Consider the following 15,164-nt stretch of genomic DNA (forward strand, 5'->3'; position numbering starts at 1 on the left):
GGGGTGGTCAATAAACCAGTTAACGGTTAATTGTGCGTTATTAATAATAGAAGACTGATAATAAAAATTCAATAAATGTGTCAAATAAATGATCTAATAAATAATAAATGATTTTTAAAATGATCATTTAATAAATAATCTATAAAAATGAGAAAAAAAAATAAAATAGTGATTCTACATTTTGAGTTATAAAATGTGCATACGCGCACCGTTCCTGATAATGCATTTGCAAGATTTCTAGCTACATTCGGAAGTGGACCCTTCAGAGCCAGCCCACCATCATTCTGCTCTTCTTTTTGATGCGTGTATCTCCAAATGGAAAAATTTAAATCTCGCACATCGTCCTCATTATGAATTAAAGTAGCAACATCCTTGATCTTTAAGCCCAATAAATCGGTGTCATCAATGCTCAATAAACAATCACCCGCTCTGATGGAGCATAATAAGAAAACAATTTATAATTATTTGTTTAATTACAATTTATAATTTATGTGAATTAAAAATATAAAATTATACGCAAAAGTATACTTGCGGTTTATAATATACTCAGTAGTTTTTAAACTCAAGTTAAACTCACCTTAATCCCGCTAAGTCGGCAGGACTATTATTCTCGACATAGCCGACCCACGGATAGGGATCCCATTTTGATTTGGTCAAATGAAATCCATAAGATTTACCATGTATATATGATTCCACATTGCCTTTCCGCATTTTAAGAACTATCTTTCCTGTCGAAAATATTAAATCTTCCTTGGGCAGAGACGTTACGATTTTTACGCCTGCCGCTTCCGTCAAGACTTCAGGATACGAGAAATAGGACATATTTCTTCGCATTTTATTAATATATTATTATTATTTTATTAATATTATTATATATCTGTATAAAGAGTAAAAGTTACTTTGCATAACATTCTACAATTTCACTTTTCAACCACATAAATTTTTCTTAACAACAGAGTATAACATTCGAATAAATATTCGCAATTTATTCATAGACTTTATCGCTCAACACGTGTTAATTCATTTTGATCTTCGAAGTACCTTGAGTAAGAGCAGTACTGCTGTGGAAGCACCGAGTCGCGTCTGATCTCTTAGCGAAAGAGAAAAGTCACTTGTTTACCTTCACCCATTTACACATTCTTGACATTGAATCTTACGTCATATCATGATGAGACACATGTCGTTTCCCATTTATTCTAATACATCGATGTTTCTTTCGGAAATAATATTTTCAATGAAAATTACATTTCGTTACAGCCATAAATTATATTCTAATTTATATAATATATACATACTTAGCAGTCTTTATAATATGGAAATGGAGTAATATTTTTAAGTTAAAATTCTTAATACTTTACAATGGCAAAAATTATATAATATCATATTAATTCGAGAGTGTATTAATAAACGCATTAACGCAACGTTTACATTGTCATAACGCAGATAAATAATAATATATTTTATGTCAGTTTCATTTGAAGTACTTAATAAAAATATAAGGAATATACAATATTTTATATTCTGCTTAATATACATGTGTAATATATACGTATAGACATATATACTGACAGGTGTTACAATCGAAGCGTTAATTCAGTAAAGATATACACTTACTGTAGTTTGCTAATGTATACATTCACTAAAGTTACACTTTGACTGTGATATAAAAAAACATATATGCTTTATACAACGTTTTAGTACAATTAATACGTAATATGTATCTCACATTCTCGATTATATGGTATTGCTATGTTGGAAGAACATAGATACATAAAGATTGTTATTAGGTCTAGATTAAAATGGCAAACAAAACGGCAATCGATTTTATATGCATTGTAGAGAAAAATATACTTATATTGTACAAATCATGATATGAATGTAGGAAGATCAAGTGTAGAAAAATTTTAACATAAAAAATATTAAGTGAAAATATTCCCGTGTTTTTATTACGTAATGTAATATGATTTTCAAAAAATTAGTATTAAAATTCAATGAGACAATGTACCTTTGGTTCTCATTTTCAATGGGATAAATTAAAAAAACTATATTTCTTCTGTGATTAAATAAAAATACCATAAAGGCTCACTAATCATTAACGTTTTAATATATAAAAAGTAATCTTGTTTTATAAAAATTAACTATAATTATTTAAAATTACTTATAACAATCACTTAGTTATTAAAAAAATAGATATAATAGTAAGAGTAAATATAATCAATCTCATTTTTGATTATGTCTAAAGCCAGCTCTAATCATAGATAAGTACATAATTATTTAAAATAAAATAATATAGATGTAATAAAATAATAGATTGCGTGACGGAGAAGATAATTTTACATATTCGCAGGTATAAAAATCTCAATATGACAAGCATAAAAATGTATGATTAATTTCCTACTGATATAATATGTTAAGACATTGGCTCAGTGTGTGCAAAGTGGTATGCGCCATAGCTTTGAGAACTAAGAGATCAGAGTCCAGATGCAAATCCGAGTTTTCAATAGATTGTGCTAGGGCAAGATTGTGCTTCTCCACCTTTCTTAATTGTTCCTGGCAATTGGCAAAGGCATCCAACACTTCCAGTTTAACGACAGGATTTCTACTTGAATTCCCAGAATGTTCTCGTGGTGGTAATGGAGGATGGCTGCTGGCTATCGCTCTAGTATACATTTCTGTGACTGCTCGTAACTTATCCACCCATTCCTGACGTGCTCGTGCATCTGTGGCCCGTAATTTTATCATGTCACCTGAAAAGATATTGAAAACTCAATAGACATATTAAATCAATCATCCATATCTATTATAAGAAAAACAATCAGCAATGAGATTTGATTTAATCAGATATTTACCAGTAGCAGAATTCACAGTGAAAGTGTTAGAATCTTCATCACTGGGGGCTATTACAGCTCCTGCTAGGTATATCGAACACCGTGGTCTCTGATTCTTCTCAGACTCGCTGAGAAAGTAATGCAGCTCGCCGGTTTCTGGGCTCAAAATAAACCAACGATACTGCCAACCCTTCATGGCATTTGTATATTTGTGCAGCAAACCCTCATAAGGATGTCTCGTTTGCACGTTCATTGTTTATTACTCTCACTTTTTAGTTGGAAGCCTTTTATTTAGTTGATGAATGGCAAGAATCTCGCGGGAGATATGTCATCTGAGTTAAAGCGATTGTGCTCAGCTGATGTCTAGAGAGAGAGGTTAGGTTATCGTAAAAAAAAAAAGAAAAAAAGATTCCGTCATCTGTTGCAATTTATTGTCACGCTGTGCATGGCGGAAGAAGACATCACGACTATAAATACGCAGTAATTGACATTTTTACATATTCTATCGTCTCATTTACAATCAATTCGATACTTCTTCAATCTTACAAATAGTTGTGAATATTTTTCCATAAAATTCTCCTTTATGCGAAACAATGGGTGCGTTACACGTGCAAATCAACGATTAAGGACTACTCGCCGAACAATTAAACATTATTGATTATAATTGGTTGGATCCACAGATAAGAATCACTCATGTATGCTCATTCGTTCAGCAAGTATACCTAGCTGTTTTGTTGACTTGAACTCGTCCAATGACGTTATATTATTTGGTACGAAATATATATTATTTATATACTACAATAATGGATGCATCCAGAAGCACGACCGCTCATTGAGCTCTTGTACCTGTTTGGTTTATATTTTTAAATCTCATGGAATATGTCAATCGGATATAAAAGCTCACTGAGCAGTCGTGCTTCTGGATGCACCTAACATATATAATATTCATATACAGGGTGTTTGAGAAGTAATTAATGAAAAATTTTGTCGCATAGGGGTAGATGGACTAAGCTGAGAAGAAAAGTTCTCTACCATTTTACAATTTTCGCAATAAGTAACGAGATATTAATTTATAAAAATATCCAAATTCGTCCGGTTCACCGCCAAATGCAAGCGCGCGACGCACTTCGCTGCGCGATCGTATTTGCCGGTGGACCGAATTTGGATATTTTCATAAATATCTCGTTAACTATTGCGAAAATTGTAAAATAGTATAGAGGACCTTTCTTCTCAGTCTAGTCCATTCTACCCTTATGCGACAAAATTTTTCATTACTTCTCAAACACTCTGCATAGAGAAAAATAATTCTACGAGAGAAAATGCTTTGTTTATTTTATTAAGAAAAAAATACAGCCTCTTTTATTTTAAACTTACATATCCATAGCAAAAAAGAATATATTGTCTTCGCAAATATAAAATAAACATGGAAATAAAACTAGTCCTCGAGAAACAAAATATGATAACAATATACTGAAATCATAAAATAAAAAAGTTATGTAAGTTAAATAATAATCAAATATATAACTATTCACTGTTTATAAAAAAACATGAATGACAAATACGATCAAATCCTTAAGACCAAAAATGATCTTAATTGTATACAAGATCACACATAATCTATAAAATACGTAAATTAAAAGTTTTACGAAGACTACAAGAGACCATGTTCAATTAGCGCAGCACGAATTTCTGGCAATTCAATTTCATAACAGCCGTCATCAGATTGGACAATTTTAATTTTGATGGGTGTATTGTCCACTACTAATTCCTTTAATTTATTCTGTACTGCTTCCGAATATTTTCCATTACCGTCGATTGGTGCTAAATCTAGAGCAAACAATAGATAAGTTCGCAAATACTTGAAGAATCTTACCTTTAACTTAGTAACAACTTTGATACTCACTGACAACTGAACAAATACTCGCAAATGCTTCAGGCAAAATGAAGTCTTTGGGCATTAACCTTATATTCTTATGCTCTACTATTTCTATATTACCATAATCAATAAAAAAAATTTCAGCTGTCATGTACGATTTCTTAGGATTGAGACATGCTGCTCGATACCACGCCCCATCGTACAGTGCTACACATAATTCTTCCTTTCTTGGAAGATAATAATCATTTTTCTCAGCATATTCTTTCAACTGCAATAAAATAAGATTATATGTTATTGTGCAATAATAAACACTTCATAATAACACATTATTTTACCATTTTCGGCATCTCTTCCAAATGAGTTATCAAGTCCACATCGAGAGGACCCATCATATATGATGTTACATCCTCCCGTTGATATACTACCATAGCATTCACTGTTTCACCGACACGTCCCAAAATTGCTGTTTTGATGTTATTCAACATGTAGCATGTGTTATCTAGGTATATAAAAAATTTCTAAGTTACATTTTTTTTATAAAACGTAAAATATACATGTATTTTAAGTTATAATAGCAAAATATATATACATAATAAAATGATCAAAATATTTATAGTACTAAGAAAAACGTTAATACATCGACCAATTTTTTATTGAATAAAAATGATCTTGCAGGTTAACATTTTTAAGGGATCTCTCACATTAAGGGAATTAATACTGAAAGATAATTAAATGTAATATGATGTACTTAAATTCTTTGTATAAATTGTGATGACAAACAAATATAAAGTTATTTTCTATAAATATAAATTTGTACCATCATTGTTTTCTTTTTTCCATCCTGGAATTAACAGCTGATTTATTTTATCATTAACACATTCTCCTGTATCAAGAATCGTCAAACGAACTCCATCTTTGGCTGAACTCTCGAATGTACATACTAGGGGTACTTCTGTGCCTGATAAATGACGAAGATACATGTCAACATCTTGGTTCATGGGCACGTCACGAGGTACATCTTTTAAGATTACTTTTACTGCACAGCTTTGTTGCTATAAAAAATATATAAACTTTTTTATATTCAAATAACATGTATTTTTTAAATAAAATAGAAATAATTTTATTTTGGATCAAAATGGATATTAATGTTTAATAATACTAAATGCAAATTTTTTGCAAATATATTATTTTAATTTTATACTGTAAATATAACTTTTTTATTATCTTAACATACATCAGTACCTGTGAATGACACGGCATGACTTTAAGATTTTTTGTATCAATTTCAGTTATATTACCAAAATCAATATATACTATCTTAACTTTATTATTCTGTGTCTTTTTAAGTACCATTGCACGATAACTGTTACCATCTTCTTCGAATGGCGCAATCACTATTTCTCCATCAAGTGGAGGCTCAGTTAGGTTTGGTGCTGCAATCAAGTGAAAAAAGTAATTTGCAATTTCTTCATATAATTGTCATTCTCATTATTATTTATTTAGTTATTTTACCTGTTTGTGCATATTGTGCAACAGATTGCATAACGTTATTATAATGTTCTACATCTGCTTCTTCTAAAGACCGTGCAAACATATAATAATAATTTCGATAACTTGTAAGACATATCTGAAATCAGTCAACAAAAACAATGAAACTCCAATTCATGTCAATAATGAAAATATACTGATATATTATCATTTATTTACTACAAAACATAACTTAATTAAAAAATTATCATTTTTACATTTGCAAAAAAAGACAAAAACATTTGAAACTACATATTTTTATTCCTCTACAATTAGTTTTTACATTATTAATTGTATTAAAAAATTTTAAATAAACTTATTTTCTGAAAAACTTCGTTTTTTTTATGTTGTAAATAAGTGATGTTATACCTTAGATCCACTCTTTAACTCAAATAAATTTGATGAATTTGTCAATTTCCAGGTCTTCAGTACAGCCTGTATCACTTCAGAGTTCACATGCATTTGTATTTCGAGACTTTGTTTGCTGCTCTTCTCACTTGAAATTGATGTACACTCGTAACTGCTATCCATCTTGTAACATAACAAAGTAAGAATCTATATCTGTATCTGTATAAAACTTGTATATATTTGTATACAAAATATTTCAAAAGCACCTACTTCTAATTTGACAGTAGAATTTATTTCACATATTACTCCAAAAGCACAAATATTCGAATATTTTTTAGGACATGGTACAATTTCAGTTACTTGTAAAATTCTTGTCTCGTCTATTGCAAAGATGGACTGGGGATGTGTCGAAATATATCCTCTGTACCAGCTTCCATCCCACTTACCGCAAACCAATTCTCCTACTTTTGGTCTAAAAAATAAAATACTTCAAATAACATAAAAGTTTTATCGGTTTGAACTAAATCGTAGACTGATATCCATAACCGATTCATATATTTAAGTCTCATAAGTAAGACAGTCTTAATTTTAAACTTTAAGACAGTCCTAAAATGTCATAAGCTAATCCAAGGATCTCTTATGGGCCTTCTACAATAAGCCATAAGTCATAAATCGGAAGTAAGAAACTAAAAATTGACGACTGTGATTGATCCATTTCTAGCTTATGACTTATGATTTGTGACTTACGGCTTATTGTAGAAGGCCCATTATTATTAGCATCTTAAGACATGACTTAAGACAATTCTGAAACAAGAATAGACTATAAATACCAGCCTTAATGCTCAAATATTTCACGGTATAAATTTATATACATATTCAGTTCTACAACTATGCACTCATTAACAATCTCTTTAAACGCAATCTTAAATCAAACTGAGGCAGTAATATCACAAATTAAATTAACAAGTAATTTGATAAGACTAATGCTAACAAGTATCTAAAAAAAACTACAAATAATCTAATGTTAATTAACATCTTAAAAAGCTGTGAACTTATGAAAAATATCACGTCAGCCAATATGGAACTTCCCATATTTTATGTGATGAATATTTTATTAACTAATTCGATTAAGGCTATCGTAACATTTTTTGTCGCAATAACAAGTATATGTAACATTTGTTAAAAGTACGTGAAATAAACAAAATGCTATAAGACTACAATGTAAATACAATAAAGACAAATAAAATACCCTATATTTACATGGAAAAATCCATTTAATGGGTTATCTTCCCTAAATTTTCTAGAATAGAAATAATTACAATTTACAGTAAAATAATTTCAAATTTACTTCCCGAGTATTAAAAAAAAAAAGAGGATTTATAATGAATATTAATGATAAAATTTACAAAAAATTTATTTGGAAAAGAAAAAGAATTGAAAGTTCTAAAAAGATTTTTTGAAAATCTAAGACGGCTTGCTATTATAAATGTAAGTTTTTCTAATTCGAAATATCAATTTACCATTTTTTAAACAAAATGAAATAAATTACTAACTTAAATATGTATATATAATTTACTTCTAGAAATTATTTAAAGTAATATAAAATTAAAGAAGTCCAATAATCCATATAACTCAATTACTCTCCTCCTTCGAAAGAGACATAAGTATATTAATTTACTAATTTATTTTAGTTTTTCTTAAAATTGTAAACTAATACTTTTTTAAATAACAAAGTCTCAATTCTAATTAGTCCCCATCCTAAACAAAATTCTGGTTACATTCATGCCTATTTATTCCAATTTATGTTTAATGATATTCAGCAAATATTAAAAAAATTTATTGTATTTATAAATTTTGCATATACATACATGTAATCTGCAAGTACTTGTATCTTTGAACATTCGTCTTGTATGTCTTCTAAGACCATCTTTATTTCAGTACTAAAAACTTGTGGAAAAAAAGTTGCATTGTAAACATTTTTTTGTGTAGACTCAAAAATTTGTATAAAAGCGTTAATTTGCAATTCTGAATTGTGTTGTCTCAAATCAGCCAAGGCATCTAAAACGCTAGGTATTTGTTGAATCATCGTGGAAGCATTTGTACTTTTATTATTTGGTAATATATCAACATTTTTTTGTGGCACAAATTTTTTCTTTGCACCATTTGAAGCACTTTCTGTATGTGAAGATAAATTCTCTGCAGTGGATTGCTCTTCTTCTACATCTACTACTATTGTTTTATCATAATTTTTAGACAACATTTTAACAGAAATTTTCTCGCCAGACTGTAGATTTCTATATTTATCGCTTGTACCTTGCGCCAAACGAATTTTTCTAGCAAACTTAGGAAATTTTATCAGGTCACCAATATCTTTGATTTCACTATTTTTTTCTAGTATCTCATCGTTTCCAAAGTCAATAAAATGGACCTTAGTAGGATTCAGTGATGTTATTATAGCTCTTTGCCAAATAGTTTCATATAAAACGCCGTAAACTTCACCAATAATCGGCTGTACATTACGCGATTTTTTTGCGACATCTTGTAAATTCATCATTAAGTTCGTACGTGCATCTATATCCTCTAATTTGCATATCCAATACTCATCATTATCTAGTGATATTATAACTTGTACAGCTAAAAATTTTGTTTTTGACAACTGTGTATCTTTATAAAAAGCTAAATCATTGTTCACACACACTGAAGTATTACTGGAAAAATTTCCTTGTCTACTGGTATTTTCTCTGTCATTATAATCAGCAGAACCTTTATTGTTTTGGAAGCTATTCCTTTGAGGAGGAAAATTTCTATCATTATTGGAAGTTCTATCTCTTATATTGCTATTATCATATCTTTCTTTAAAATCAGTCGTTTTTGAATTATTTCGGTAATTATGGTTATGTTGATTTCGGTCAATGAAGCTAGATGATGGGGGACATCCATTACTTATTTTCAATTGATCAGTACTCTCATTAGTATTATTATATCCGCGCAATCGATGCTGTTGAGAAAATTCTTTAGTGTTTGTAGCATTTACTACAGGCTGATCTGCCACTTTAGTTTGAAATTCATTAATATCATCACATTGAGCAGATACAGATTTATCCTGAATATGGTTGATAGACTTACAAGTAACTTCTATATTAGTTTTATGCTCATTGATATTTGCACTCGTATTATTCGAGTTTTCAACTTTCATCATATTAAATGTATTAGGCCGTCGTAATTTTACATCACCAGTTTTAGCTATTTTCTCAACATTTGGGGTTGACGTCCTTTTTATTTGATTTGTATCTTGATTAATTTGCAATGATGATATATCAACTTCTTCCACTAATGCCCTAAAAAAAAATGTACAATATATCTAAAAAAATGTATAATTTTAATTTTTGACAATTAACAAAATAAATCAAAATAAATGATTTTTAATATATATATATATAATTTATCTGTTTTGTTAACATACTAATTGATGATAATGAAAAAGTAGGAATATATGAAAAAAAAGAAAATTTTTGCAATACAAAAAAGAGCAGATATGTAAAAAAAATTTATTTTACTGCATAAAATTAAATGTGTGAGTTTATGGATATATAATTATATACATTTTATCATATATGTATATAATTTATAAATATATAAGTTTAACATGAATATATAAGTATGTATGTATGTATAAATATAATTACGGAATACGTTCGCATTTAGCCTGATGTTGCGGCCAATCTTCCAATTGACAAGCTTTGCTGCAATAATATGTACAGCATTTTTCACAATGTGTTGTTGTCTTTGTAGAACAAACAGAACAGTTTTGCACTTCATTCTTAAATTTGTCTTTAGAATATTCATATAATCCCTATACAACAAACAGTTACAACTAAGTAATTTTTTAATAGCAAATTACATTAATAAATGTACTAAACATATAACGTAATTTTTCAAATTTTATAATTAATTTTATATTCGCGTAATTCCATACATTTTTTCGTTGTTGATATACTTTTAAAATACAGTCTTCGATCTTAGGATATGATTCTGGATACTCATACAGTGTGTAACCACGTCCAAGAGAAACATGTCTTTTTCCATCAGGTGTAACAGTTACTACACCTCTAAAATAAAAAAACTATGTAAAATACAATAGTTTAAATAATGATTGAATATAAATAATTGTATTTATTTAACCTTGTCCACAATTTATTACTACTCATGTAAGGATCCTCCATTTCATAAATATCATGTGTTTGTAAACATGAAGGCAAAGATGATAATGATCCACAGTTTGCAAAATTAGTTGGTACTGTCAAATGTGGCATTACATGCTTACGAAATACATGCGTTGATTGACCACGGCCCATACTTTGACTAAAATAATACGTATTACATATTATACATATAATTACACTGTCACACTAAATATGTGTGAAAATATATCTTTTTTATAATAATTACTTCAACATTATAACAATAACATTATAGTAATAATAATAATGATTATGCTTACTATTTTAAATCACTATAAATAGGTGACGGTGAATCTGTAGTATTTATCACCTTCGGTTTCTCAAAATATACTTCTTCTTTTGTAGATTTATCTTTTGCAAGTGCCACTTTCAGGCATAATGGTCTTTTTTCGTGGAGTTCTCGCATAGCAAGTTCAGCTTCACGATATGTTCCATATGTAACATAGGCCCATGTGGCATTACGAGGATAGAACATTTCCTTAATTTTGCCATACTGACTAAAAATATCTCTGATACCATCCTTAAAAATTATTAGAATTCATTTTAAATAATAAATATATCTCACAATCTCATTATAAATATATAATATTTGATCGGTTTATAGATGTCAAAACGTTCATTTACATAATTTTTATTATTATATTTTTACTTTATAAGATTTATCTTTATTTTTATATTTTAATTTTTGACTTGTAGCCTTTCTAATTTATTTTGAATCTTTTATTGAGCCACATTATTATTTATAATATTGATTTGCAAAATTATAGCCAATAATATAATTTATACATTAGTATGTAAGTTATACAATATTATATTTATTTGCTATAATATATACAATAATATATAATTTATACAATAGTATGTAATTTATACAAAATTCAAAAATTGTTTCAATAAAAACCATAAACGGTTTAAAATTAATTCTAATTTATAATTAAATAAATTAATAGATTTTACCTCATTTAACTCTATTGGTAAATTTGTCACATATATCGTATATTCGGCATCCATCCTGTAAATAAATAATGTAAAATATAAAAATATTATGCACAAGATATAAATTTTTACAAATTATGCTCATTCTGTTAGTATTGTTCTATTAAAAGATACAACTATGATATAAAAGTAAAAATAATAGTTAAATACAGGACTCAATATATAAAAAGTTGTAATATAAAAGGACAAGTAAGAGTCAAATAAATAGAAACAATTTAATAAAAATTCAAATAAAAGTAATGAGATACAATGATCAAATTATAAATTTTACTATAACAAATTAACATAACATGTTTCAGTTGTATGATTCAGCCCTCTTCAGATATACAAATAAACTTATATAACAAAAATCTATCTTATAATACAAAATGCAAAATCGATATAAAGTTTAGGTATGCTATTTTAAAGAAAATAGATGCGATGAACATTCTGGACAAGATAAAATCTTCTTTGTTCACCAAACGATTGAATGATCGATTGAAACAGTGTTCCACCATAATAGAAAAAAAATGTTTATACATTTTAAGTAAAGAATGAGGCTACGCAGCATTCCATAAAACATGCTTAGCTGTTAAAAACTATAATCGATATAAAAGTATTGCATAAAACAAATTCATAATTTCAAAGATGCATATATAATTTACTGATGCCTCTCGAGTTACACAAGTATGTATATTATGCAAATATTTAATATAAAGATTTCTTTTATTGTGCAATGTATCATTTCAAGCAGATTTATTTATCTAACACACGCTTTTTTTGTTCTTACCGATCAATACCCGGCATTTGGTCGGCATCCGTATGACCATCGTAGTACGCCATGTTATACACGCTATTTATTTCTTACTTGCGAATTTGTAAGTGATCAAGATTCTCTTCGTTTTTACAGTAACAGCAAAGGTATAAAATCTTTTGCGTAGACTGTTCTATTAATCAGCGAATGGAGAATGTAATTCTTCATCACACACAAGGTCTCAGAATAAACAACAAAGGACACCGGTTGATCTGCAAAAGCGGCACGTTAACACAACGTAACGAAGTTAGAGATACGTAGATAAACAATATATCGTATATTCGGCATCCATCCTGTAAATAGATAATGTAAAATATAAAAATATTATGCACAAGATATAAATTTTTACAAATTATGCTCATTCTGTTAGTATTGTTCTATTAAAAGATACAACTATGATATAAAAGTAAAAATAATAGTTAAATACAGGACTCAATATATAAAAAGTTGTAATATAAAAGGACAAGTAAGAGTCAAATAAATAGAAACAATTTAATAAAAATTCAAATAAAAGTAATGAGATACAATGATCAAATTATAAATTTTACTATAACAAATTAACATAACATGTTTCAGTTGTATGATTCAGCCCTCTTCAGATATACAAATAAACTTATATAACAAAAATCTATCTTATAATACAAAATGCAAAATCGATATAAAGTTTAGGTATGCTATTTTGAAGAAAATAGATGCGATGAACATTCTGGACAAGATAAAATCTTCTTTGTTCACCAAACGATTGAATGATCGATTGAAACAGTGTTCCACCATAATAGAAAAAAAATGTTTATACATTTTAAGTAAAGAATGAGGCTACGCAGCATTCCATAAAACATGCTTAGCTGTTAAAAACTATAATCGATATAAAAGTATTGCATAAAACAAATTCATAATTTCAAAGATGCATATATAATTTACTGATGCCTCTCGAGTTACACAAGTATGTATATTATGCAAATATTTAATATAAAGATTTCTTTTATTGTGCAATGTATCATTTCAAGCAGATTTATTTATCTAACACACGCTTTTTTTGTTCTTACCGATCAATACCCGGCATTTGGTCGGCATCCGTATGACCATCGTAGTACGCCATGTTATACACGCTATTTATTTCTTACTTGCGAATTTGTAAGTGATCAAGATTCTCTTCGTTTTTACAGTAACAGCAAAGGTATAAAATCTTTTGCGTAGACTGTTCTATTAATCAGCGAATGGAGAATGTAATTCTTCATCACACACAAGGTCTCAGAATAAACAACAAAGGACACCGGTTGATCTGCAAAAGCGGCACGTTAACACAACGTAACGAAGTTAGAGATACGTAGATAAACTGAGATAAACACGTAAAAAGGAAAATAAAAATGGATAAAAAAAATGTCGTAAGGCCGGCACCTTTATATAGTATCTACATGAAAGAGAACGCAAAAGAAATATGATTTGAATGGACGAATCGGAATTTTCCAACTTAGCAATAAACGGTTGTGTCTAAAGCCTGTTCTACAATGGGCTGTAGTGGATTAAGGAGGCGCGGTCCACTTGGCGTCAGGGCCTCCAAACTGGCCGTAATGCTGATTCACACTGCATCCGATTTTTCGTCGTACGACGACTCTGCAACCAATCAGGAAACAAAATTTTGCTTCGTATCGATGATACGATTTTTCTGATTGGTTGCAGAGTCGTCGTACGACGAAAATCGGATGCAGTGTGAATCCAGCAAGTGTGGTGGCACCCGCTTGTCCAAACGCAATCGCACGACTAACATGGCGTGTCCAGCCAACCACAACATCGCCTCGAGTCGACCAATCGAGCGACGCACAGACGCAACCGGCAGTCGCATTGCGCAAGCCGCGAAAAATAAGGAGGAAGCCGCCATAATTTTTCCAACACTCTTTGTTTTGTGTCGCGACTTGATCCACATATACGAGTACCGAGAAGCTAACGTGAATTAGTTTTATATCATATTGATTAGATACTTATCGTATCAGAGGCCTTTGTATAATAAAAATAAAACGTGTTGTTACATATTAAACGATAATCGCTGTGACTAGTATTCATCCCAGTTTCCGCGCGAATATCACTTCCTCGACAGTCGACGACGCCATACCAGCGTTATATAGTAGCGCCTCTATAATATATTCTCCATATAAATGAACTAAATGCATGGATGCATAAGTACATGTCGGTAAAAAAGTCGGTTTTTGGAGCTTGAGTGAGGCGGACCTGTTTCGTGTTTTCTTTCAGTCTTGTTGCATCATCCGTCTTGGACGGACCTTTGACTACATCAAAGTAGAGACCATCTAATCAGAGTCGCGAAATAACGTTGCCAATTTTGATTGGTGCTGACATTTTTCAGCAAAAACCGGAAATAGTCATGGCGTCAAATTTAAGTCGACCTACATTCACTGCCCATTTTGCTCTTTTTTTCAGGATTACGAGGAAAGACTTTCATAATATAACCCTTTTTTGCAGAATTGTTGCAGTCTGGCGCAGAACAACCAGTCATTTTAGAAAATATAATTTTATGAAATACAGTATTAATATAAAATATA

At 29.6% G+C, this 15,164-nt stretch overlaps 3 protein-coding genes across 3 annotated transcripts in view; all 3 read right to left on the bottom strand.

Moving 5' to 3' along the window:
* Positions 1 to 822, bottom strand: part of LOC108781346 (uncharacterized) — a 2,536-nt gene extending 1,714 nt beyond the window's left edge. Inside the window, exons 1-2 of the mRNA XM_018549286.1 lie at positions 578 to 822; positions 210 to 429 (exon numbers count right to left, since the gene is read on the bottom strand). Of these exons, the coding sequence (XP_018404788.1) occupies positions 210 to 429; positions 578 to 822 (465 nt within the window). The remainder of the gene's footprint in view (positions 1 to 209; positions 430 to 577) is intronic.
* A 1,496-nt stretch (positions 823 to 2,318) lies between these two features.
* LOC108781318 (oxysterol-binding protein-related protein 11) lies at positions 2,319 to 3,148 on the bottom strand. The gene is made up of 2 exons (XM_018549257.1): positions 2,850 to 3,148; positions 2,319 to 2,747 (listed from the first exon to the last, which is right to left on the bottom strand). Exons 1-2 carry the CDS (start codon positions 3,079 to 3,081, stop codon positions 2,395 to 2,397), a joined length of 585 nt encoding a protein of 194 aa, XP_018404759.1. The 5' UTR covers positions 3,082 to 3,148; the 3' UTR covers positions 2,319 to 2,394.
* A 1,210-nt stretch (positions 3,149 to 4,358) lies between these two features.
* Positions 4,359 to 12,638, bottom strand: vret (vreteno). Its single transcript, XM_018549201.1, has 15 exons — positions 12,586 to 12,638; positions 11,778 to 11,832; positions 11,081 to 11,340; positions 10,762 to 10,941; positions 10,556 to 10,688; positions 10,266 to 10,432; positions 8,448 to 9,917; positions 6,850 to 7,051; positions 6,601 to 6,762; positions 6,217 to 6,331; positions 5,947 to 6,137; positions 5,522 to 5,756; positions 5,040 to 5,203; positions 4,732 to 4,972; positions 4,359 to 4,655 (listed from the first exon to the last, which is right to left on the bottom strand). The coding sequence occupies exons 1-15, from the start codon at positions 12,636 to 12,638 to the stop codon at positions 4,480 to 4,482; spliced, it is 3,804 nt and encodes a 1,267-aa protein (XP_018404703.1). The 3' UTR covers positions 4,359 to 4,479.
* Between the last annotated feature and the right edge of the window lie 2,526 nt (positions 12,639 to 15,164).

The sequence above is a fragment of the Cyphomyrmex costatus genome, unplaced genomic scaffold (genome assembly GCF_001594065.2).
Source record: "Cyphomyrmex costatus isolate MS0001 unplaced genomic scaffold, Ccosl1.0 scaffold8, whole genome shotgun sequence".
Taxonomy (NCBI): Eukaryota; Metazoa; Arthropoda; class Insecta; order Hymenoptera; family Formicidae; genus Cyphomyrmex; species Cyphomyrmex costatus.